This window comes from Coturnix japonica, chromosome 2 (assembly GCF_001577835.2).
Source record: "Coturnix japonica isolate 7356 chromosome 2, Coturnix japonica 2.1, whole genome shotgun sequence".
Classification (NCBI taxonomy): domain Eukaryota; kingdom Metazoa; phylum Chordata; class Aves; order Galliformes; family Phasianidae; genus Coturnix; species Coturnix japonica.
In genome coordinates, this window is record NC_029517.1 from 118,533,884 (window position 1) to 118,559,465 (window position 25,582).

Below are 25,582 nucleotides of genomic sequence, written 5' to 3' on the forward strand. Positions count from 1 at the left end.
CAACCAGGATTTTCAACCAGGATTTTCTGTTTTTCATTCCTCTCCTTGTCAGCGTAGTGAATTTTCACTGGCAAATAGTCAGTTTATCTTTTAGGAACTGCAATATGGGCTTACACTGACAACTTTTTTTTTTTTTTTTTTTTTTTGTGTGTGTGTGTGTGTGAAAATACACTTCTGCCATTTACTGAATCACCAAAAATGAGGGTGTGAGCTTTAATAATATGAATTAAGGATTGTATTTCTACTGTTAATGTCACAAATTACTGCCAGTATGTAATCTCCCCAGAAAATGTAGTTTGGTTGCAGTGTGTAATTAGAAAAGTTATATTTGAGCTCTTGAATTCCTTTGTATAAAGATTTACTCCCACAAGTGTCTCTTCTTATGTTTTGGATTTTACTTGCTGACATTTAATTAGGATGTCAATAGCGCTCTGTTCTGTTTCAGTAAGAAGACGGGGGTTGAGTTTGGCTAGTTTGGAGGCTTGGCCAGCTAACGGAATGTATGTGTTTCCTGGAACATGCACCTGAGATTCCCTGAATCTCTGCTGAAATGCAATATTGTTGAGATTTGTAATACACAGACGGTGTTCATGCACAGAAACTGCATATTGTCAAAAGTTGGATGAGGGGAATCTACAGCTGAGCTTGATGGCAAACTGGTGCCCACCTTAGTGATGGGGAATTCTCACACAATTTCTTTATTGCCTGCTGCGTTTGACTTGCAGTTTTGTTTGGCTCCATGGTCAGACCACTGAGCGAGATTAAAATACAGTTCTTCGACTGTCTGTCCTGATACTCATCCTTTTACATCTGTATTGTGTCCATGAACAATTTGTTGGCATCTTACATCTTACATCTTTCTTACATCTTACATCTGCCTGAGGCTGACAGGGCCCTCTGTGCCCCTTTGGCCCACCCCCACACCAGCAGGGACACTCAGAGCAGGCATCCCAGGCCCGTGGCCAGGCGGCTCCTGAACCTCCCCAAGGAGGAGACCCCACAGCCTCTGGGCAACCTGTGCCAGTGCTCCGGCACCGCACAGCACAGCAGTGCTGCCTGGTGCTCTGAGGGAGCCCCTGTGCTCTGGTTTGTGTTCACTGATGCTTGGCCTGGCACTGGGCACCACTGAAACGAACCTGGCTCCACCCTCTTTGCATCTTCCCATCAGGTATTTATAGACTTTTCTTATCCAGGCTGAACAGTCTCAGCTCACTCAGATTCTCCACGTATGCCAGGCACACCAGTCCCTTTATCATTTTCATTGTCCTAAGTTTGGCTGTCTTCAATAAGTTCATGTGTCTCTTGCAGAGGGGGAGTATTCCAGTAGTACAGTACTCCAGAGTACTTCAAAGTCATCACTGAAACCAGAGTTATGCCAGCATCATAGGATCAAACTGCCCTTACTTTTTGATTATAGATTCAATTTCATCCATTATGGGAGAAGGATTCAATTACCTTTGAATTACCTTCAATACAAATGAGAAGTCAATTAAAATGAATGTAGTCTTTTCATTCAGTGCTAACATAAATCCAGGGATTATAAAGTTATCAAGAAGACTTCTTGTTCCTTCTACTTAGGATCATAATCGATTGAGGGAAACTATAGCTTCTGTTTTTTGAGTGTACTTCATCTTGTAGTTCTGCATATCCTTCATCTCCTATTGCTATGAAATATTTGGTAAACTAATTACTCTTTTAGGAAAAAAAAAAAAGTAATGTCATAAGAAAGCAAATACATTCTGTTAAATACTTTATGATGTCATTTTATGAGTTACTTTTCATCCTGGTAAAACAATTAAGCCAAGATTTGAAAAGCTCCAGATGTAGAGAAGCTCTTGCAATTGGTCAGTTTCCATAGACTCCTGAATGTCATTCTTTCAACTACTGCCAAATACAGACGTAGTGGCAATGCAGAAATTTAAGGGAAGTAACACAGAAGATGTCTTGGTCAGATTCAGACACCACTGAAGAGTCTCTCTCTGGAAGGTAATAGGGATTAGAGGAAATTAAAGGAGGTCAGAAGCCTCTTTGACAGTTTGTGTCTTTACTTACTGACAAAATCTTTGGGAGAACATAGTTGGAATAGCTTATGATTCCCATTTCTTTATGTGAAGCTGTAATTTTCATGGGATACCCCTCAGAAGACTCTGAAGTCCAGAATATCTCGGTGCAGTGCCACTCCTTTTATTATGGAAGATTAAAAATATTTTTTTTTTCTGAATTATCACAAGTTATGATGTTATGTCCTTAAAATAGGCTTAGGCTTTGATAAGCGATTGCTGCTTCAAAGGCAAAGACAACGGATATATAACATCTGCTTTACAAGATATTTGTATGCATGCGTAATGTTGCCTTGTATACACAGAAACTCTTTGTGTTTCACACTTATTGATGTCTGATTTTGGGACAGATATCTCATGCAGGGCATTAGCTTTAGGGTCTTCTTTTCTTCTGTAGATTAGAGTATGGTTATAAAGTTGAAGACTGAAGACTTTGTTCTCTTTGAAGAGGATTGTGAGCCATATAATTTGCTGGTCTTTGAGGAGAAGGGAAAAAAAGATGAAATAATAATAATAATAATAATAATAATAATAATAATAAAGGGACCACTGATGAGTGCAGTTTGAGGAAAACTGAAAAGACACTGTGTTTGACTATATTGCAAACGTGTCCCTAAATAAAATTGTAAGCAATTTAAGGCCTTGGTCCACATAGTAGAACAGGAAGGAAAAATGGAACCACTCCACAAAAATGGGATTTGATTCCCTTTTCTCTTTGTTTGCTGTGTACCCAGTGTCCACTCCTAGTACAAACTCCACATCAGATATGACATTTGTGGAACTTCTTTTAGGAAGCCATGAAAAAAAAAAAAGAACCTTGTGGAAGCAGGGGACGCTCTGTAATTTTTCCCCATCCACTTTGTGCGGTAACATGGCTACAGCCACCTTCATTGCAGTTGAAAAGAACCGAGATGGAACTTGGGAGACTTCAGAGATATTTCCTTCTGTTTAAGAAGCCATGCTGTTTAAGAACCCCGTGCTGTGGCATAGGGATTTCCAAGAAATTCCTTTGTAACAAAAAGAAGCTTCTTGCTAAGCTCCCTTCACAGCTGGGTTGGGACCACAGCTGAGCGTTGTCTGGGACTTTGCATGACAGTGGAGTTCCTAAAACACATGGCCACAGAAACTTATAGAATGTCCAAAATCCTTTTCACTTCTTCAATTCTTCCTTCACAGAACTGATAATAGATTTTTATGGATATGGAAGAGATTTCCTTGTTTATTTATCCAAGCAATCTTTCACAATCCCTTCGTACCCTCCAAGAGGGTGGGAGCAAACCATGCTGCCTGTAGGTTGAAGAGTTACCCAAGAGAAGGCATGGCAGTCTAAGTTTCATGACAAAAGATAGAAAAAAAAAGGGATTGTGGTCCTTGACTCTCTACCACTGAGTTTTCATAGCTGATGCTGAGAAGAGCAAGTAGTTGTGGTATGACTTACTTGTAGCTTTGCTAAGTAGTGTTAAGCACTAGGATAAGTGATGTACAATCATTTGAACATTCTCTTCAGGTTTCACTGTTGCTTCCATCTGTGACGTGTTTGTTTGTGGAGTTGGTGGAGGCTCTTATTCCCTCCATAAAGTGCAGCCCTTTGTGAGTCACGGTGCTGGCACGGGATTTCCCAAAGAGGAATTGGGAGCACTGAAGTATTATTCCATCCTCAGCAGTCCATGTGAATGATAGTTTTGGTGCCAAGGGTCAGATCGGGAGCTTTCCTGAGAATTCTTGTGATATTGGCTGAAGGAAGATTTCAGCTCAGTTTCTGCGTCCTTACTTTCCAGTTCCCCTTCTGTTAAACAAGTACTGGTGGAAATCAGGAGGAAGGGGCCTCTCTGTGGCTGTTGATATGAACTTTCATCATTCATCTGCTGCAACTGGGGTTGTGTCATCCACCATAGATTGCCTCCTGCAAAGAAAGAATTGCTGTCATAAAGGACGTCACTGGGTGGTTGGACTCAGTGATCTCTTTGGGGTCCATTCTGATCCCTGCAATTCTATGATTCTCTGGTCACTTCTGTTCCTTAGTATTTCAAACTCTAAAATCTCATCTAGAAACTTAAGATGCTGTGAAAATATGCTGTCTTATGTTACATCACATGCTGGGATTTCTTCTTCTCTGTTTGTCCTTATCTCTTTTCTATTTTTGTTTTCTTATCATTTCTTCATTCTTATTCCAATGGACACATACTGTATCACAGCAGTGCCTGAGGAGCTGGTTATACTGTGTGAACAAAAATTTGCTTCAGGTAATATGTAGCTTTCTAAGTGAACCAGAAAAAAGAGTAGGGAAAAGGAAAATGTTTTCTTGGTGCTGAGGTGAGGCAGAATACATGCCTGTGGTCACAAAGGAAAAGTCAAAGGTTGAGCTGAGAGCTCCAGTAAAGCATGAAGAATCATTGTTAGGCTCCCTAAAGTAGGAGGTGTTTTTTGTGAGAAGAGCTTGACCCACTGGTGGCTCCCTGCATGCTGCTTCCTGGAGGTCACATTCCCCTGCTCCAGTAGTGCCATTAAAAACAGTAGTGCAGAGAGAATATGAACTGCTGTGAGTGAACCCTTCATTTGCACTAAGAAAAGCTTTTATGAGTAATAAAAACTGCTTAGACATGCTTCCATCCCTCTCTTCTCTATCAGTAACTGTGCTGGCCCACAGGATTTCATGGTTTGTGATGTTTTGTTTCTAATGAGGGAACCACAAACTGGTTGAGGTCTTTTTAATAGTCTCTTTCTTTTTCCTTAAAAGTCTCCATGCTCTAATATTTGTGATTTCAGTGCTGTGGATTTTCAGTCAGTGAATTACCATGCCTTAAAGACTTGTTACATTTTACTTGTTTTTGCCTGCTCAGTACTAGGTTTTCCTCCCTAGGTGTAAGCAGAACTTTGTGAGCTGTTGGTTAGAATCCACCACGGAGATGCTGGAAATAAATTAGCAGCCAGCTGGAGTTTCAGTGCTTGCGGACATAGATCTGTGTACCAAAAAAGAGGAAGCAGAAACAAAAATGAAGGAACAAAAAAAATAGGACCTCCTGCACTCCAGACTACTATAAAGATAAATGTGAACCTTGAAGTCAGCTGTATGGCTGTTTGCAAAGCAGTCAGTCCATTTTGATAGCCTCGTACTAGCATTCTTTATTTGCAGAATTCCTACTAATAAAAGTTTTGCATAGGAACCAGTAACAAGATAAAATTTTGAATAGATAACCACTGGAACATTCTTTTAAACAAAGTTTGACAAAATGCTCTATATTTAGGTTTGTACTTTTCTACTGTCAAAACCATACAGCTCAGATCTCTGCAGAATGTCCTCAGGGAGACGCGCATTTGTGTCATAAGGAGGCAAGAAAAGGTGTGTCTGGCATTAACAAATCTTGATCAGATGCTGTAGTTTAGTTCTTCCGCATGCTGGGTTCGCTCTGAAAACAGTTAACAAGAAGAGATTGTTCCACTTTCAGGTTTTTCCTGATTAACCCTTTACTAGCCAGTATGTTAATGTTTGGAAATGAAATTCTGCAGTGGAATAAGAAAAGCAGATTGCAGGATTTGAAGGTTGTGCTGTTGGGGGTTATGCTGTAACATTTATTCTCCCTGCTTTGTGCTTTCCAATGCAGTTTGAATTGTGTGTGGTTCTGTGTTGGGCCAGGGGTCAGACTCGGTGATCTCTGTGGGTGCCTTACAACTCAAGATATCCTGTGATTCTGTGACTCACACACTCCACTCTGTGCTCTTCAGAATGCCTCCCTCAAATGCAAAGCTGAGTTGGGATTGTGACCTAAGAAACCAGAAGAAATTGGCCTAATCATCTTTTTCATTTTTGACCGTACCTATTATTAGATTAATATGCCTTGGAGTTAAGCCATTATATCAGTGCCTTCTCTGATCAAGTACTTCTGCCTGAATGACTCTACTGGTGTGATACTGCCCTTCGGAGGAACTGCAAGGATATGATTCGTAAAGCTAACACTCAGTAGTGTCAGCAGTGCAAGAGGGAGGTCAGCAAGATTTTTTCCTGTACATATAAGGAATTCTGGAGTGTGTGAATCACAATACTGTGTACTTTCTGTGGAAAATCATGTCAGATGTAGGTAAAAATTTTGTCCTGTGGAAAAATTGCCGTGGATTATAATGGCAGATACAACCCTTAAATCTTCCTTCTCTTTGCGAAACCTTCTTGTCAGTAAAAAGTGAAGGCCACAGAACTCCTTTTATGCTTGAAGAAGTTTGTGTGTACAACACTTCTTAGATTCTTTCAACCACTGTTCCCACTGAACTATTCGGTGCACAGTTCTTCCTATTGAAAATGAACAAGTATTTAAGTAAGGCAGCTATTAAAGATGCTATTTGAAACTAAGCTAATATACACTTTCTTAAGTGTCTCCTCAGCGCAGCTTCAGGCACTTTATGCATATCCATATCATCAGCTGTACAAAGCTATTAGTAGTAGTTCAGGGTGGTTACATGTGAAAAGAGACTGTTCTCATCAACATGGTTATCAAAGATAAGAAAGGAAAAACGGCACAGCTCTTTTAACTGACAGTGGTATTTTCAAAGGGTTACATAAAGAATAAGATTGTCAAGCAGGCAGTTCACTATTTGTTTTTTGCCATACATGAAAATACTTTGTCACTTACTGCTCTCTGCTGAATTCTTGCTGTGATAGTTCAGTCAGTTTCTATTGAAATTAAATGAACACAGCAAGAACTCAGGTTCTACTGATGAAATGCCTTCTTTTCACTGAGTCCACTACATTTTCATTACAGAACCAGCTCACTGAACATGTGAAAACTTAGAGGAATACAATGGCATTAGTTTAAATATTTCATATGTTTTATGTAAGTGAAATCATGAAAGAGAACAAGCACCTCAGAAGAGTGGAAATTACTGATGTGTAACAGATACAAATGCATGCTACTTGGTTATAAGCAATGAAATGGTTCACAGGGTCATCCAGCTGCTAAACTGGTGGAAGGAGAATTTATTTCAGTTACTGAGAGCTGATTGCTGAAATTCACTTCTATTTTCCTTTCTTAATACATCACTATCTGTAACAGTGAGTAAATGTAAAGAGAAGTATTTCAAATGAATGTAGGTGTGGACGCTGTCTGTTGGTATGAAAGAACAGAGGAAGAAAATAATCTGAAATTGGTTTGGAGACCAAGCCTATGGATCTATTTGGAGTTGCTCTTAGGCTACTGTTCGGATCTGAAAGCAAAGATCTTACAGGCAAGCACTTTTGAGCAGTAGTGATCAGTCTGAAGAGGAAAAGAAATTAAAGAAGAAATTAAAGAAATTAAAGAAATCCAGCTTTCTGACATCTAGATTAACAAAAGATTTTCAGGTTGCTTTTTTGACATCAGGATCGACTGGCCAATGTGGCCATTCATTGTCTCAGATCTTTGTGATTCTAATTCATAAGTAAAAAATATAAATACATTTGGAGGAGTATTTCATTTAAAGGGGAGTGACAGAGTGTAGTGGTAGTAACATCTCTGAACATAGTTAAAAATGGAAAAATTAGGAGGATGGAAGGAAAATCCTGCTGTGCAATAAAACAAAGCAGTAACAACTTTCCTTTTAATATTAATACGAATTTTTTAACCTCAAGTGATGCAAAATGCTTTGGTAAAATGCAAGAGGCATAGCAGACCACAGAATTGAGCAAGGTTTTGCTATCTGCAGTATGTCACTGCATTCTGAACTCTGAGGCCTAATTTCTTATTTCAAAAGACCGATGTGACTCTGAAAGCTTCACACAATTTCTGTTCCTGATTCTTCTTCATTAGGGTGATAATCATGATATGTGAATAGATACCTTCCTATCCAAACAAGTGGAAATGTATTAAAACGTCAAAACACTGCCGCGGAGAGCAAATGTGTCATAAATTGTGTTTCAAAGCACAGAATAGTCAGCCACTGAGCAGGGCTGGTTTGTTTACTGAAACACCTTTGCCCTGAGTCAGACTGGTTTACAAAACAGGAAGACGGCTTCCACATCCAGACCATTTTGGTTATACTCATGTCAAGGGTAGCATTTAGCTACAGTGAACACAGACCATTACTTTGGTCTTGAAGTCTCTATAATATCATCACTGAAGTCTTACTCTCTGCTAATCCATTCAGCAAAAGTATTTTCTGTGCATCTGCCAAGCCAGTCATCCAGTGCCCTGCAGCACTCCAAGCTTGTTTTGCAGGCTTACGTGCAGTCTGTGTAGGAAGGGTGGGAATGTTTATGGTGCCAGCAAATCCTTGTGGCATCCACTGTGAGTAACCTTGAAAACGGAATGCTATGGCTTGTGCTCCCTGATGTCATCATTCCTATTAAAAGTAATGTTGTCTGTTGAGAAATAGAGAAATTGTGATTTTTAATGCACTGTCTATAGGTTATAATTGATCTCAGTCTTTATGTTCACATTAGTAAACACTGCACGCATAAAGAGCATATATAGCACACTATAGATTGAGACTTTCTGCTACCTCATTTCCTACCTGCTGGCTTCTGTATGTAATGGCAAAACTACTAATCCTCATAGAAATTAAGCAAAGGCTGATAGTATACAATAACAAATTTGCTACATATCTTGTTTGAATGAATACTGATTTTCTGCGACTTATGAAACCAAGCACGTTAGATAATAAAACTGTAGTAGATTGAAATAAAAGTGAAATGCCAGGAGAGGAGTCCTTACACAATGTTGAATATAAATTGCATAGTAAATAGCCTGGAAACTTCATGGTAGTGAGGCTAAAAATTTGTAAGAGGAACATACCTTAATGTTCCTGCTTGGTCCTGATGTTTTCTCAGTAACACTCTTTTCTGTAATCCACTTAATCCCTCAGCAACAGTTCTTCCATTCCTGACAGTAACTTTCCATGACAGTAAATGTTGTTTTGGATTGCTAAGCTAAAACAAAAAATGAAAATAAGATAGCGCTTTCTAAAAGGCTTAAATTTCATAGATTCACTTTATTTATTTATTTATTTATTTTCAAAACCAAAGAATTACCTATTGTGTATGTGCATGTGGATGAAAAATGCTGTGGATCTCCTGTGCCAGCTATTTGTATTACAGACTGCGAAGCAGCATCTGTGGAGTCAGAGTGTGGACATTCTCCTCTCCTTGGCTGCCAGCAAGTGGGGAGCAGTGCAGCTGCAGCAGCACAGACAGATTATTTGTTAGGCTAAATCTAAAGCTGTTCTAAGATCCATTCTCTGTCCTTCCAGAGTTGCAAACTTCTTCTCAGGCTGTCAATGGCCACTATAAAATACTTAGAATGTTTGTCAGAATCTGGTCATTGCCACTCAGTTCTTTCTTTTTCCAAATTTGCTTTGCTGTGTAGAAGTACAACTTCATGCACAGGCATTTTAAAACTGCTTGTATTTGGATTCTTTTCCATACAAGTTCCTGACTCTGTTAATGAGTTACCAACATTGGCAGTGAGTGGGTGACATTTCCAGTTACCTGTCTGAGGTAGCCAAGAAGCCACGCCAACTTCCGTACACTTCACTATGCATGAAGGCCAAGTAATTGTTTTTCTCCTTTGTGCTTCAACATCCGCAACAGTAGAGGTGCCCTGTCCATTGCTAAGTCCCCTGATTGATTGTTCTGAGTTTCCTTGATTTGCATTGGTCGTTCCCTCCACACTGTGAATGACCAAAGAAAAGAATTTGTGGAGAACTTTTCCTGGTTCCAGAGCAGTGTCATGGCATAACAGTGGCTGAGCTGGATGAGATCAAATAATGCTTTACTCATAGCTCAGTGTCCTGTTTCCCACAGTGCCTGGTAACAGATTATTAAGGAAAGAATACAGAAGAGAACAAGTATGGAATGACACTTCACCAGTATTTCCTCCAAGCTTTAGGGAGTCTGTGGTGTAGAAACAGAAGCCAGAGTCCATATCATTATTTTTGTACTTGAAGGTTCCTGAAGGACTTTCTATGAATGCTCATAACTACCTTCTGAATCATTCATAGTTTTGGCTGACACAGTGTCCTGTGGTACATGAATTCTGCGGTTACTTTGTATCACAAAATATTTCCTTTTCTTTAAATCTTATGCCACTTAATTTAATTAGGTGCCCTGTCTTCTTATTCTGGGAGAAAAAAGGTGCAAAAATTTTCTCCAAGTTTTTTTCTGTTTACCTACTTTGTATTTTTCTCCACTTTCCAAGGAAGCATCTTGACACTTGTCCTGTACAGCTTCTAAGTACACTGTATCTTCTTTGAGACAGAGTTATCCATCTATATTCATGAAAAAAATTTACAGTCATGTAGCATTATATTTTTCTAATAGTCATTTTATCTATATTTCATACTTATTCCGATACTGAGATATCTGCTAACTGACATTTTCATAAATATATTTTTGGTAATATTTCATTTTAAAGCTTGTCCTAATGTGGATAAAAAACAGTCGTGCACTCAGAAGAAAAACGTCGTCACATTTATCAACAGCTATTTCCAACCACCATTTTATTTATGAACTGTATGATGAAATATTTTTTAATTCCTTTCCGTAGATTTGAGTTTCCTGTATAACTCTATATCATAAACAAACTCCATCACTTTCTTGTTCCTTCCTCCTTGCCTAATAATTAATGAGTTGGAAAGCATGGATCTCTTTTGGGCTGCCATGATAATTTTTCTTCCTCTGCTGGGAAATCTAACCCCTTGCTTATTATACTGTAGACGATATTAAAACATGATCCCTCTCATCCTACAATGTCTTTGTTTCCTTGGTGAGAGACTTTGGAAAGCTTTCTAGGAATATGAATATGCTGTTATCAACTGATTACTCATATCCATTTATTCTTTCACTACTTCAAAGAAAAGCAATGAATTTACAAACCAAGACATAAAACTTATGTTGATACTTTGCTATTGCACTAATCCAGATGTCTAATAATTATATTACAATTTAATTTCTTCATGAAGTCTTGGGTAACACCAGAGGCTCTTCGCTACTACCAGGTCCATCAAAGCTTTCTCTGCAAGAAAGGAAAATTAATGCAGCTCTAGAACAAGTCCAAAATCTTAGTTTTAGTTCTGTTTGTTCAGGCTCCTAATAAAGATGAAACTTAATTACAGCAGTAAAGAGTACATCAGCACTACTGAACTTCAAAATAAACAGCTGTATTTTTTATGCTTGATGGAGACAGATGAGAAAAAACTTAGTGGCATAATTAGGACTTCGTATTTAGGAAGATCTGAGCCTTTATAATCAGATGGTGATGTGTAGGGTTACTATCAAAAATAGGGCTTCTCACTACAAGAAAGACATTGAGGCCCTGTTGTACCAGAAGAGGTTTAGATTAGACATAAGAAGGAACTTTTTCTCTCAGAGTGTGGTCAGGCACTGGAATGGCTGCCCAGGGAGTTGGTGGAGTCACTGTCCCTGGCAGTGTTCAAGAAGCATCTGGATCTATCTATGAGATATGTTTTAATGGCTTGTGGTTGCAATGGTAATGGGAGGACAGTTGGACTAGATGATCTTTTATGTCCCTTCTGACGTTGTGATTCTATGATTCTGTGATTCTATGATGACTTCTATCGCCACAGTTTCCTGTGACAGATCAGCATCTCAGCACTCGATACAACTACCTCATTTCTGCAGCACTCTGCCCCCTCCTACTGATCAGCTGGGCTAACCATTCCAATTTCTGTAACAAAAATGAGACAGTTGTGCTATAGTACAGTTAGGACACTGTGCTAGTGTACCATACCTTTCTTCAGTGATCTACTGCTCTGAGACATAACCAGTATATGACCTCAACATCGTATTGTCAGAAACATGGGAAAGCAAATTACATCAGTGTTCTAATCTCTGATATTTTCCTTTTGCATTTAGTAAGAAAACAAAACAAGGCTGAAAAATAGCTTTTTTTAATCCCTTCTATTCTTGGTATCAGCATTCACTGAGGTTTATTTGCCTTACTGAGATTCATGGCCAAAATGTTACTTGAAACTAGGATGAAATTCATTAATATTAGAAACTACAGTTGGGAGAAATAAGTGCTTTACTTTTGCAAAACATGGCAACTGTTTCCTTGACAAGATGTACTTTGCTAGCACTTCACATTTAACTTCTGTGAGCCAAATAACTTACTAATTCCAAGTCTTGATCCTCAGTACAGTTAAAAACTGTGACAGATAACCATTAATTAACTATCAAAACAATTGTACTTCTTTGGGATTTTATGAACAACGTATGTACACAAGAATTCATCCTCAGATGAAATACAAGAAAGACAGTGAGACATGCCATTAGGCATTTTGTATGAAGCCTGCAGAAGAGCCCATCCAAGCAAATAGATGGAAATTAATCAGAAGCAAACAGGATCTGTTAAGCTGCATATGTGCACAGGTTCTTAATGTTGTATGCAGCATTGCAGCTAAATGTGGCTGAATGCAAGAGAGAAAACATTGCAAATCATCCCTGGGGGAAACTGACAGTAATCAAGGACAAGATACTAAAGAGTGAGGGAGAGAAGAGAGTAATGGAAAGCTGTGAAATGTTAGGTACAACAGGTAATGTGTGTAAAATAAATAGTTTCTTAATTCAGAGATAACACAGTAATGGACAGACACAAAATGATTTAGCAGGCTAAAAGCAATGTATCTGATATTTCAGGATAAACTGTAGCCATTAACCCCAAAAGGACAGAGTGAGTAACGTCTGCAGGTTTTATACATGATATTATCGGAGCAAATGAATCAGGCATATGCTTGTGATATAGTGCTAGTGGGGGAGGGAGGGAGAGAGAGCAGATGTTGCTTAAGAGGGAAGATTTAACAAGGAAGAAAAAGCAGAACTTCCTCCTACTGAGATCAACATACTCCTTCTTGTGCTTTCATTCAAAAGAATATTTCAGGAATGTCCTTCACTGATTTATATGGCTCAGGAAAAGGTAGGTACAGGAGACTTTAATATACTTACTTTACTTAAGGAAAAAATCAACAACAAAAAAACCAACAAAAGTACCGGGTAGCAAAAAACAGAACAGAATTCACTCTTTTTCAACTAATACTTAATCTTAGAATGTACTGCCAAAGCAGGAACAAGTAAAAAAGAGAATCAGTAGCTCTTATTACCAGAATAAAGTTTTAGCCAGAAGGATCAGCTGTTGCCATTAGCCTTATTCAAGCTCCTGATAATATCTGATGATATTTTTGGCCCATTTATCTCAAGAATATCATTCTACTTCAGATGGCATTCCCACTTAGAACTGACATTATGTAGCTGTTAATCAGCTGTTCTTAACTCTGCTTTTTCCAGCTTTCTGAGCAGAAACATTTTGTTCAGATCCATGAAAAGGATCCCTATATCTTCTTATATCTTATATATAAAAGTTGCAACTAAAACTCATAATCTAGAACTAAAAGCAAAATCTCTTCTGCACTAGAAACTGATCTAGTGCCAAATGAATATAATGTGAATATGTGACAAGCAGTCAGTTATATCTTCAGACAGACAGAACCTTTTCAGTCAGCTATTTACATGTGGTTTTCCCCCCTCAAGGCAGGAGTATGGCTTTCTAAAATGTGTGGATCTTGCTATGAATATGTGGAATACAGCTGGTCATGAGGTGACAAGATGTTGATGGTAAAGCAGGCATTTTTAATGAATCTGTGATTTGATTTGAAATCTCAGCTTTGTAGAGATTCCTCAGTCTTCAGAAATGGTGTAATATGGAACTGAGCTTTGACAACAGTAAGCATCCAACCAGTGGGACATTTTAGGTTATTATGACACTACGTCGTACGGGTAGGCGTCCAGGCGGATCTTGAATATCTCCAGAAAAGGAGATTCCACCACCTCCCTGGGCAGCCTGGACGTCATTTTGTGTTTATTTGATAAGGTAGCCTATATACACAACTGTGTAATTGCACTTGAAACTAGTTCTGCCATAAACATGGAAAAGTCCCAACATGATCTGCATTTGTCCTCAGGGACAAATTTGAGAACGTCCTTGTTTGTATATCTCTGATATTCTAACATATGCTGATATATGTTGTTGTAGATCTGTTGGGGTGCTAAGATGTCTTTGCAAGGATTTATGAGTGCATACAGTAGTTCTGAGTAGATGGAGTGTTCTAGAATAGCTGAGTTAGGCTTGTAAGTTAAGAGTTAGTGGGCGGGGGGGTTAGGTAGGTGTGTGTATAGGTTCTCTCGCGTGCATCAGGTTTTGCGTAGTGGGTGTATGCATCTGTGCGGGATTTAGGATGGTATATAAGGTGTGTGACACAGCAATAAATTGAGAGAAGACATCATGGCATCCATGTTTGTGTCTCTCCCCCGGAAAGTCAAGGTCCTGGGATAAGTCAGGTTAATTTGCAGATACGTCAAGATCAGACCATTCCTACATCTGAGCATGCATATTCTTTGGGAAAATAAGGAAAGCATAGATTTCGTTTCAGAAGACACATTCTTGTAATGCTAATTGCCTCTTTCTTAAAGAAAATGCGTAAATTGGAGTTGATTAGTGACTATGGGATGTAATTTTTCAGGGAAGGTAATTAAGTGAAGGAAACAATGTTTTCACCTTACGTTTCACACTAGGTGAAAATTCAGTCTACATACAGCTGAAATTTGATGATCCCAGAAGCATCACAAATTGTGGAATCCTTCTGAAATCTGATCAAATTATCTTGAAATATGAAACTAAGCATATATTATGGAGTAAAACACACTGGTCCATTTTAGATTCATTCCCATTGGTTTTCATATTCTTAATATAAATTTTCCTCACTATGATACGTTTGCCAGTATAGGGGGTTTTAAATATGACTGGAAAAGCAGAAGTTGCTCTCATTGGAGGTTCGTGTAAGAATGCAAAAGGACTTGTTGGGCAGCTCTAAGTATAAATAGTCTGACTTGAATTACATTAGATACAAACCTAATGAACAAAGACATGCACAGCTGTTGTAGCCACAGACAAAGGTCAAATAGGTCAGGTGCTGCAGATGGACTTTTAAAAACTTTTTAGGTTTGATAAGACAAAAAACTAAACACCATGAATGTTTTGATATTAACAATTAGGAAATGAAATGTGAAGAGCAGTGCTTAAGACTGGGGACTTTGGTGCTGAAGTGCATTGTATGGAGAGGCTGAGGTACTATCCAGATGTTCTTCTCAGCCTGGAGAAACCTCATACCTAGTTGTGGTATCTTTAGTATGCAGCTTCTACAAAAAGAAATTAAAGTCTTCCTGAAACAGATTTGAATTACTAATAAAGTTGGAATTGGATTTAGATTTCTATTGAGAAAATAACTATTCCAAAAGAGAGGTTGTAGTGAAGTTCTGTCTTTTTCAGCGCTATTTCAGGAATAAGCAGATATATAAGCCATATTTGAAGTACAGCAGCCTACAATAAAGGACTGCAGATTCCCTTGTTTCCAATGCTTATTCTATCTTGTTCTTTCAGTGTTCCATTTCCTGTGGAACAATGATCAGCATCCATGGATGAGGTAGAGACTGACCCCTCATTTCATTCTAGTGTCATAGGGAGCTTGTTATAAAAAAATGAAAGTGTAGCTCTATCTTCTAAAGTCTGAGATTCCAGGTTTACCATTTCTGAAACTATTATGTAGGTGATGATAGCTGCCTTCATGCTCAGCATCTAATCTGAGAGGAGAATGTAGTATTGTGAAACCTATATGGACAGACACCCCTAGCTGATGGTTCTCAGTAAATAACCTGCTTTCAATAGACTCCTTTACTTAGTGTCACCTACTGGTTATCTCTTTTCAACTTCTCCCAGCTTTATAGTAACACTGAACTTTGGAACTATTTGGACCTTCACAAAAATCAATTTGTGTAACTAGTTTTACTTCTAGAACTATGTACTTCCATACTTCATCATTTGAATTAAAGGGTTTAATATGGAAATATGCCTGAGAATGTGGGAATTCTGCATGCCTCAGTTCTAGTTCCTCCTTCAGGGACTGCAATGCTTTATCTTTCACTGAAATAGCATTGGAAACAAACTGCAGTCCATGATTTTCTCTCTTGAGAGCTTATCTTTTGCACTAGAAAAAAATCGATTCTTGCTTTACATTACTGTTTTTAAGAAGAGAGAGGTTATGCTTTTATGCATGCTCTTCAAATCCCTGTTTTAGCCATTCATTATAGGCTTTGCAACTATGTAAATGGATGGGATCTTGACCAGACATGGTAATTTAGAGGCAAGCAGCCTCATCATAGCATGGAATGAGAATAGGTGCCTCCAGAATGGGTGATGAGGCATTTGGTTCAGACTGTCAAAATTACATAGTTGCATATTGATTACTTATATACAAACACATATACAAGCACTGGTTCCAAATGGTTGCCGAATTACCAAAGACAAGATTTTTCATCCCAGAAAGTATGCAAAAATCTTGTCGCTCACAAGATAAAATAGAGGCTTTGTGTTACTGCCTTCTGTCCTTCTGTCTGCAGCTTAGTAGTGCTAAAGCTTTGGCAAGATGGAAAGCAAGAGGCCCATATTCTGTACACCAAGCATGTGAGTGCTGAGACCTAAGGAGACTGCACAGCATTTGCTGGCATTTTGCCTGGAATTAATTACTGCAGTTAACAAAGTATTATGAATGAATTTCACAAGCAACTTATCTGTCCCCAAAGAAATTCTATGTCAGTAACGCATGCTATGACATCATTTTTTATTTTTATTTTTTTCTCCTTTAAAATACTTCTATATACAATTCTACCTTCATACTTTGAAATTGTTTCTTTCCTCATCGTGTTGTTATTTGATCAAAACTGATCTGTCAGTTCTCTTAGGATGCAGCTCAAATGTTCAAGATCAACCCAAGAGTAAAAAATGATCATTAATATTAACAAAAATATTTTTATTTGGTTTAGTTTTATGACAGAAAGGACATACGTTGCTCATGGAATAGGTCAGTAGAAGTAAATATAATAACAGAGATGCATATGCAGCTACGATACTGTTGGACAAGCCAGCTCAAAGTTTCAAGGCATCTGAGCACTAGTTTGAAGCTTATTCCTGGTGCAGAGACGTAAGAATATTTTCTCCAAAACAGAATAAACAGAGCAAAAGACTGACCATAGTTTTTTCACTGCTGACAGTAGAAACACTGAAATGAAATGAAAACTAATTACAGTGTTTAGGGCAGAAGAAATCTGGTAGGCAGGATAGTTTATACACAAAACATCTAGTGGTACTTGGACCACGTAGTGCGTGACTCTGCAGTTCCTGCTTTATTCATTAATTCTGGAACTGTCAGATCACACATTCATTTCTACTGGCAGGTTTTTCAGAGGAGGGCAAGGCGTGAGAGAGAGGGAGAGATCATTTGGATGAAAATTCACTTTAGTTCAGTGACATGTTTTATTTGGGGGAAAAGGAAAATGGAACGTTGTTATCTCCTGAGCAGGAACTGATTTTAGTAGTAGAGGAGTTGATTTGAGTGTACTGTTTACATCAAGTAACCCTCAGAAATCAGCACTCCAAAATGCCAACATTAAACTCTGATTTAATTGAGCAGCTGCTACGAGTGAATAGGAGTTGAGATAGCTCAGCACTTTGTTCCTCTGTTCTGCCTGCACACAATAGACTTGGCTCAACAAGAGCATTTTTTATTAAACAATGCTTTCATTTGCAGCTAGATGTAGCATATAATTGCATTGTGCTCTGATTGGAATATAAGAACATTAATTTACCATTCTGTGTTTGTAAAGTCTATGGCACAGGTAGTAAATATAGTAATCTTACTTCTGGCCTCACCATCTATAGAACACACATCTTGAGGCAGATGTCACTCAAAACTGAATGCAGGAGATAAAGTTCTGATTGTTTAAAGAAGTCAAACAAAGAATGCAAGTATACAAATGAACACCACAAATCAGATGGTATTTTCAAAAAGAAAGAAATATTTGAGAATACACTGAGTTAAGTTCTACTACAAGTCTGAAGTGGCTCCATGAGTTGTGAGGCTGAGTGAGGCCTTACAGCTGACCACCACTAACATGAGTGCAGGGAGGACCTGGCTGGACCAGCACAGTGGTGGTTTTCCTCGTGGCAGGAAAGTCTTGGGAATAAAACTAAGGCAAACCAGCAAAAATATGTACTGTGTTGTCTGGTCTTGCTTTTGCAGTGGTGAAGAACCCTGTCAACTTTATCTGTTCGAGGACTGCCCAGAGAGATGCCCCATCCCGGAGGGCATTAAAGGTCAGGTTGAATGGGGCCCTGAGCAGCTTGATCTGCTGGGTGGCACTCAGCCCACACCACAGGGTTGGAACTGGCTGTGCTTTAATGTCCCCTCCGACCTAAGCTATTCTGTGATTCTAAGGGATCATTTTCATCCTCCTTAGTGAAGGGGAGAAGAGATGTGAGAAAGCTAACCTGCACATCAGTGTACAGTGAAGAGGCTGCACAGAGAGTAACTAAACCCCCTGAACTGAAGATAAGCTCACAGGTACGTGCATGTATCTTGACATTAAAAGGAACCAGTGTCCCATGTGTTCTGGTTGCAAAAGTTAGCAGAGATCCAGGCATCAGCCGCTCCTTCTTGCAGCTGCCAGCGTTCAGCTCTGGGGCCAGCAAACACCAGCTCGGCTGGGAGCAGATGGGCGATTCCGAGGTCTGCCCGACGTGCTTCTATGGAAAAACGAAGAAACTCCTTGGCACGATGTGAAGTCGCTTTGGGACGCGCCCTGAGGAGCGGATCCCGCACCCGCCGCTCCCTCACAGCGCGGAGCTGCCTCGGGCCGCACCTCCCAGCCCCGCGCTGGCGGCCCGGTCCCGCCCGCACCCAGCTCCGGCGGCGGCGCGGCTCCTTTAAATGGAGGCGGGGCCGAACCCCAAAGTTTTCTCAAGTTGTGAAGCGGGGCCGACGGAGCTGCGTGTGCGGACTGGAGGTGGTCCCCGCAGCCTTTAGGAGCCCCTCAGCCATGGACTACCTCACCGCCTTCACCGGCAAGGGCGGCCGTTTGCTCCGCGGCACCGCCAGCCGCCTCTGGGCGGCCGTGCCCGGTGGCTTCCGCCAGGTCCGCTTCCAGGACAGCGTGAGCTGTGCGGTCCCGCAGTCGGCCGAGCTGGCGCCAGGTACCGGCGAGGACGGGGCTGGGGGTGGCCGGGCCGGCCGAGGGGCAGAGCCGTGCGACCCTCCAGGCCGCGCCGCCTCCCTACTGCCACCCGGCGGCGGGGCCGGCTCAGAGCGCGGCCTGTCCGGGGCGGAGCGGGGGTCCGTCCCCGTCCCGTTTTGGGAGAGCCGGAGGGAGGAAGGAGGAGGGGGCCGCGCGGTGCTGCCACTGCCGCCTCGCTCGGAGCTGCTCCGGACGGGTGGCGGCCCCGAGGTGCTGGCAGTGTGGGAAGCGGTCCCGGGCTACGGAGGGGCGGGGGAAGGCGGCCAGGGGAGGCCGTGGGCCGAGGCCTGGCCTTGTGACACCGCCCGGCGGCCGCCTCAGCACCTGCCCCAGCGGGGCCGCCCGGCGCTGCGTTCCTGCGGGTCCTCCGCGTGGTGCTGGCAGTGCCGTGGTATTTACTTTCGCTCACGCCTCCCACGCGCCTGCCTGGTACTGCTGCTGATTGGGGCAGAAGTGACTGCAGGACGAGCTCTGGGTTGTGCTCTCCCTCCTGCACAGGGCAGTTCCTCCTGTCCGCGTGTTTCTGGACAACTTGCAGAAGTACTTTAGAAAGATCAGAAGTTGTGATCTGCCTTTTAGTGGTTCACCGGATCGGTGGGGAAGCAGCAAGTGACTTCTGTATTAATCTCTGGTCTTATCTCCCCCCTTTCTTCACTGTGTTGTCTGTAAGGGTATGGCAACTAGAGTGGCAAGTTGTGCTGCAAGGAACAGATCAGAGGTGTAGGCAGTGAGGGCTCCATGGAAATAATTCTGCAGGCTGGGCAGAAGAAATAACCTGTTCCCTAAGTAGTAAAAGTGGTGTGGCTGAGGACTGCTTGGAAGGAAAGCTGTATGAAGCTGTTTGTGAAAATGTCTTGCAGAGGTCTACAGGGTGGTTTGCAAGTAGTTACAGTGGTTATTTTTTTTCCTGTGTCAAGCAGCTCTGTGCTGTAAGTGGATGATCACATGTTTATCATAGTCTGTGGGTAGGACTGAAGTCAGACCTCTGTTGAGTAGTAATGTTGAAGACCATTAAGTTTCATTGTTCCTTCAGCTATTTTGAATAAGTAAAGCAACTTTTTTAGTTGCGAAAAACAAGATCTCACTGCAGCAGCTGAGTGCCTGTGTGGGCTGAGATGTAGACGATGCTGTCCTTGTGTTGGTTCATACCTATACAGAAACAATCATAGATGACCAGCTATATTTACAGTACTACGCTTTCTTGCCTTATTTCTCCCCTATCTAAACTCATAACAGGGTGAGAAAGACGGCAATGTATTTCAGCAATGAGATAAAATACCTTGAATAAGGCCTCCACTCTTAAATGGTTGTTAACAAAGACTGCTAATGTTATTTCTCAGATGTGAAATTGTGGTAAGACTCTTCAGGTGTCTTCAGGCAGTTTCAAGGCCGGGTGTTCAGCTGTTGAAAAGTCTGCAGTATCTCCTGTAATACATGATGAGTTGGAGGGAGAAGCTCCTGTGGCTGTTTCTGCTTCCTGCTCAGGGTCAAAGGATTAATTTGGACTGCATTGTAATATCTTTCTTTCCCCTTCTGGCTTTGTGCACGGAGTGTATTTCCCAAAAATATTTTTAGTGTAATATTTAATGTCAGCATTAGTGAAGGGTGGTTACTGTTCTGAAATGCAAGATGATTTTCTGCATGCACAGAATCTGACTTTCCTTTTCACCAGAGCTATCCTTTGAGTTGTCCTAACCTAGGCAAAGCATGTCATGTGTGGCAGTTAGATCCTTGCTCTCCATGCTGTCTTCTTCACATGGTTTAGGTCACTTAGAGGCAGAAGCAAAGTCTCATCAAGTTTAGAATCTTCATGTAGCAAGTGTTTGGGCTTTAGAAACTGTCTGTGCAGTGGTGGTGTGCTGTGCTGTGGAAGCTGTTGCAGTGGTTACAGTACTTAAAGTAGAGGTTGAATATCAGCTCAAAGGTGGGTACCATGAACTTAACTTAAACATAAGTGTCAAATTCTTACTGTTCCCAGTGTTCTGGATTCAGCCCTGTTACTACTGCATTTCCCCCTTGTAACTTTCCAATTGAACTCTTCAGTGCTTATTTTCTATGCATGGTTCAGTTATGAGTATGCTTGTTTTTTACTTAGAATAGTTCCTCCATATGTAAGCTTATTCATACTTTATGTGAAATGGGCCAGCCCTTGATTTCTGAAACAAATGTATCTTTGTTTTCAATTCTTTTTGTTTTTACGTCTTAAAGTATCTCAGCTTTGTTCCTGTAATACTACTAAATTTGTATTTAACGTTTTCTTATTTGGCTTTGAACATACGCAGTGCACTATAAGATATCTAAGTTGAGGGAAGCAATTCTGGTCAAATGCTGTATTTTAATAGGTACTGTGAGCCTATATCCTCCTTCAGGTGTGTGCTGAACAGATTCTGTCCCTTCCTGAAAGGGAGAAAGGCGAGGTCAGGAGACTGAATAGTGCCCTAGGAGGCTGTAAACCTGTTGGACCAGTTAATGTTGTTTGTATCAGCAAGCATGCCACTGATGTAACTTTACAAATATATCCTGTCTTCTGATGAATGTGGTAAAAGATTAAAATTTAAAAAAGTGCAAAGAGAAACAGGAATTCTAGAGAAGTACCCAACTTTAAGACCAGTGCTATCAGTAATTTCAGCATATAGTTCCTTTACTGGGGGGGGGGGAGCCACACATGTTTTACAGTAGCACTTCTAAAGATAGTCCATCAGTAACTTCTACAGGGAGCTGGTATCTATGTGTGGCTTAGATTTAGAGGGAAAACTTAAGAACAGAAACTTAGAATCACAGAATGACTGGGCTGGAAGAAACCTTAAAGGGTATCTCATTCCAGCTCTGTGCCATGGGAAGGGACACCTTTCACTGGATCAGGTTGGCCAGGGCCTCATTCAGCCTGGCCTTGAACACATCTGGGGTTGGGGTATCCATGGCTTCTATGGGCAGCCTATACCAGTACCTCACCATGCTCCGAGTAAAGTATTTCCACCTTGTATATAATCTTAACATGCCTTATTTTTATTGAAAGCTGTTACTCCTTGTCCTGTCACTACACTCTCCGATGAAGAGTCCCTCCCCAGCTTTCTTGTGCGCCCCCTTAGGTACTGAAAGACCACAGTGAAGTCTCCTCATATCCTTCTCCAGATGAAACAGCCCAAGCTCACTCAGCTTTCCTTCATAGGAGAGGTGTTCCAATCCTGTGAGCATCCTTGTGGCCTCCTCTGGACCTGGTCTAACAGCTCTATGTCTGTTTTGTCCTGCTCTCCCAGTGCACAGTACTCCAGAGATTCCAAAAATGTCTCACAAGGGCAGAGCAGAGGGGGGAAATCGCCTACCTTGCCCTGTTGATTACTTCTCCTTTTAATGCAGCCCAGGATACCACTGGCCTTCTTGTCTGGAAGTGTGTGTTGCCAGCATATGTTTAGATTCTCATTAACACCTCTCCAGAAACTCCTTACCGTCTCTCAGTCTATTCTCTGTCTGCATGTCCTGACCCAAGTTCAGGACTTTGTGCATGGCCTTGTTGAACTTCATGAGATTCCTATGGGTTCACCTACTAAGCCAGTCGAGGTCCCTCTGGATGGCATCCTTTCCTTCCATTGTATTGACTGTACCACACAGCTTGGTAGCCGTGTAGCTTTTGTCGTCTGTTGGTACGTATCATAGGTGTTCATATAGTGAAGTGATGTGTGTTTTTCTTCACTTGAAGATGAGACGTGAGGCTTTAGGGAATGTGTGATTAAGGATTATCTTCACTGCAGAATTATTAACATGAACTTTCCGTTTGGTTTGAGTTTAATTCATACAGAACATACTGAAATGAGCCAGAAGCATGTCTTATAACTTAATACACAGATCACAGAATCACAGAATGACCCGGGTTGGAAGGGACCTCAAGGATCATGTAGTTCCAAACCCCTGCCTGGCAGGGCCACCAAACATACACATTTACTAGATCAGGTTGCCCAGGGCCCCATCCAACCTGGTCTTGAACACCTCCAAGGACGGGGCATCCACAACCTCCCTGGGCAGCCTGTTCCAGGGCCTGACCACTCTACTAGTAAAGAACTTCCCCTTAACATCCAACCTAAATCTTCCTTCTTTTAACTTAAAACCATTTCCCCGTGTCCTGCTATTGTCAGCCCTTTTGAAGAGTTTACTCTCCTCCTGGGAGTAAGTTCCCTTCAGGTATTGAAAGGCTGCAGTGAGGTCACCCCGCAACCTTCTCTTCTCTAGGCTGAACAAGCCCAACTCCCTCAGCCTGTCCTCATAGGGGAGGTGCTCCAGCCCCTGATCATCTTCGTGGCCCTCCTCTGGACCCTTTCCAAAATCTCCACCATTTGCTTAATCTGCTACAGAAGAGAGCATGACTGGCAGTGTAAGGGATGTTATTTTGCAGCTTCTCTGTGGACCTTGTGAGACCATATGTGTATTACTGTGTCCTGTTTTGTGCAGCACAGTTCAAGAAGGCTGCTGAGAAACTGTAGAGGGTCTAGCAGAAAAAGGCTAGTGTATTTTGGAGCATAAGGTGTATGACCTATGAGGGACTGAGAGAAAACCTTTAGTCTTGCCTTGAGGAAGGCTGAAGCAGTTCAGGGCGATTAAGGGGTAATTAAAGGGGCATGACAATTCTCAGCAGTAACAGATAATAAAAGAGGGGGCAGCAGCCACAAGTTCTGGCTTGGGAGGTTTAAACTGGACAGTATAAAGAATTTCTTTAGGAGGGTAGAACATGGCTGGTACAAATGACAGGCTGATTTTCCATCAGTTAAAGTTTTATTTCCTTGAGTCAGACAAGCCCCAGCTGACCTGATTTGATGTTGACAGCACCTCTGTTTTAAAGTGTGGTCTGGAATAGATGCACTGAAGAATTTTCTTCCTGGTAATAGTGGTCTATTACTCATAGCCCCTCCCAGATGTTCTCCACTCATGTCTGTGGTCAATTTGTGAAGGGAGGAGCCAGACTGCACGAACAGTGTTGACTTCCTGCAGTGTATCTTTAAATACAGAAGGTGAAGAAATGAGCATCAGTCATTCAGAACTCCCTGATTCAGGGTATCCTCTCATGCAGTCTGCGGGGGAAATTGTTCTTGCTGCCTTCTTTTAAAGGCCTTGTGTTGTGTTTTCTCCCCTGGGTTTAATTGTTTGTTCAGTTTTCAGCCAAGTGGCCTGTGGATTTATTGACACTTCTTCCATATCAGCTCTTGGCTGATAACAATACACAGTATATCCAGTAATCCATGTGTCTTGTACCTGCTCTGTACTGCAAAGGAATAGCAGTAGAAATACAGAGGGCAGAGTTAGGGCATGTAATAAAGTCCTACTTTAAGTTTTGGGATAAAGCAGTAATAAAATTAAATTCCACCTTTTTTTTTTTTTCTTTCTTTTTTTTTTTTTTTTAAGGGTCTCTTATTTTCTCTCTTTATGCCACTTACATGCTTAACTTCTAGGAACTTAAGTTTAACAGATCTGTGTTAAAGCACGGTAGGAGCTTCAAACTGAGGAGCAGCAGTTCTCCAGGCTTTCTTGGACTTCATCTAAATCAGCGTGTATATGTAAAATGTACCAGCACCCTTTAGTAAGACATCAGTGCTTCTCTCTCACGTCTGAAAATACTTCAGTTGATAGAGGCATAAGAAGAAAATGTAATCTTGGAACATATCAGGCTGATGACTCAGTCATCTTGTGATATGTTAATATAGGCACAATCTTTTCAGACTTGTGTGCTGCTGGTTTATATCAGAAATTGTGTTCCCTGTGTATGTGATATTAAATGATCTTTTGCTGCACTTTGTGCTTTGTACTGCTATGCTTCACCTTATTTGCTTTCTCCAGCCTTTTTGGCCTCATGTTGCTGTCATCTTCCTCTACTATTGATGTGCCATCAGCTTCCAAGTCTGTTCTCTAATGTGTGATTAAATTGCTTTTAAAACTAGTCCATTGGGAACTCATTAGTATATCCCTCTACTCTGTTAATTTGTTTCTCTTTTCCCTTTATCTAGTCTTTGGCACAGTTCACAGTTTTTAATCCAGTCTTTACCACGCAGTAGGGTTCTGATATGGATGTTCTACTGAAGTGTAGTTTGTGTTCTGGTCGTTTATGGATTAGTTTATAATCTAGGTACAGCTCATTCTAGTAACACATCCTTTGTATTGCACTTTTTGCTTTAGCGTGCTGTGCTAGAATTAACTGGAAAAAGAGAAAAATGCAGTTTTAAAGCTGATGGGGTCACACATGGAAAGGTGGCTTACATAGCACAAGGAACTCTTTTCCATATAGGGCACTGCTGTCCTTTTGAACTCCATAAGGCTTCCTTCAGCCTCTTCTTCCAGTCTGTCTCCATCCTTTTGAGTGGCAGTCCTATAAAGCAGTATGTTGACTGCTCCCCTCAGTTCAATGTCATCTGCAAATCTGACACAGGGAATGTGTACAGTA

General features: G+C 41.0%; 1 protein-coding gene and 1 long non-coding RNA gene across 9 annotated transcripts in view; one reads left to right on the top strand and one right to left on the bottom strand.

Annotated features, from left to right (window-relative positions):
• Positions 1–25,582, top strand: part of OXR1 (oxidation resistance 1) — a 226,639-nt gene that overhangs the window by 143,508 nt on the left and 57,549 nt on the right. Inside the window, exon 1 of one of the 8 annotated variants that reach the window (XM_032442876.1) lies at positions 18,858–19,117. The exons of 6 other annotated variants lie outside the window; for them this stretch is intronic. In XM_032442876.1, coding sequence (XP_032298767.1) covers positions 18,964–19,117 — 154 coding nt within the window. In that variant the 5' untranslated portion in view covers positions 18,858–18,963. Of the gene's footprint in view, positions 1–18,857; positions 19,118–25,582 lie in introns of those variants that run through there. One more of the 8 variants, XM_032442878.1, reaches the window with a different exon arrangement.
• Positions 7,657–9,972, bottom strand: LOC116652989. The gene is made up of 3 exons (XR_004306287.1): positions 9,055–9,972; positions 8,819–8,952; positions 7,657–8,385 (listed from the first exon to the last, which is right to left on the bottom strand). It is a non-coding gene; the product is annotated as an uncharacterized LOC116652989 (long non-coding RNA).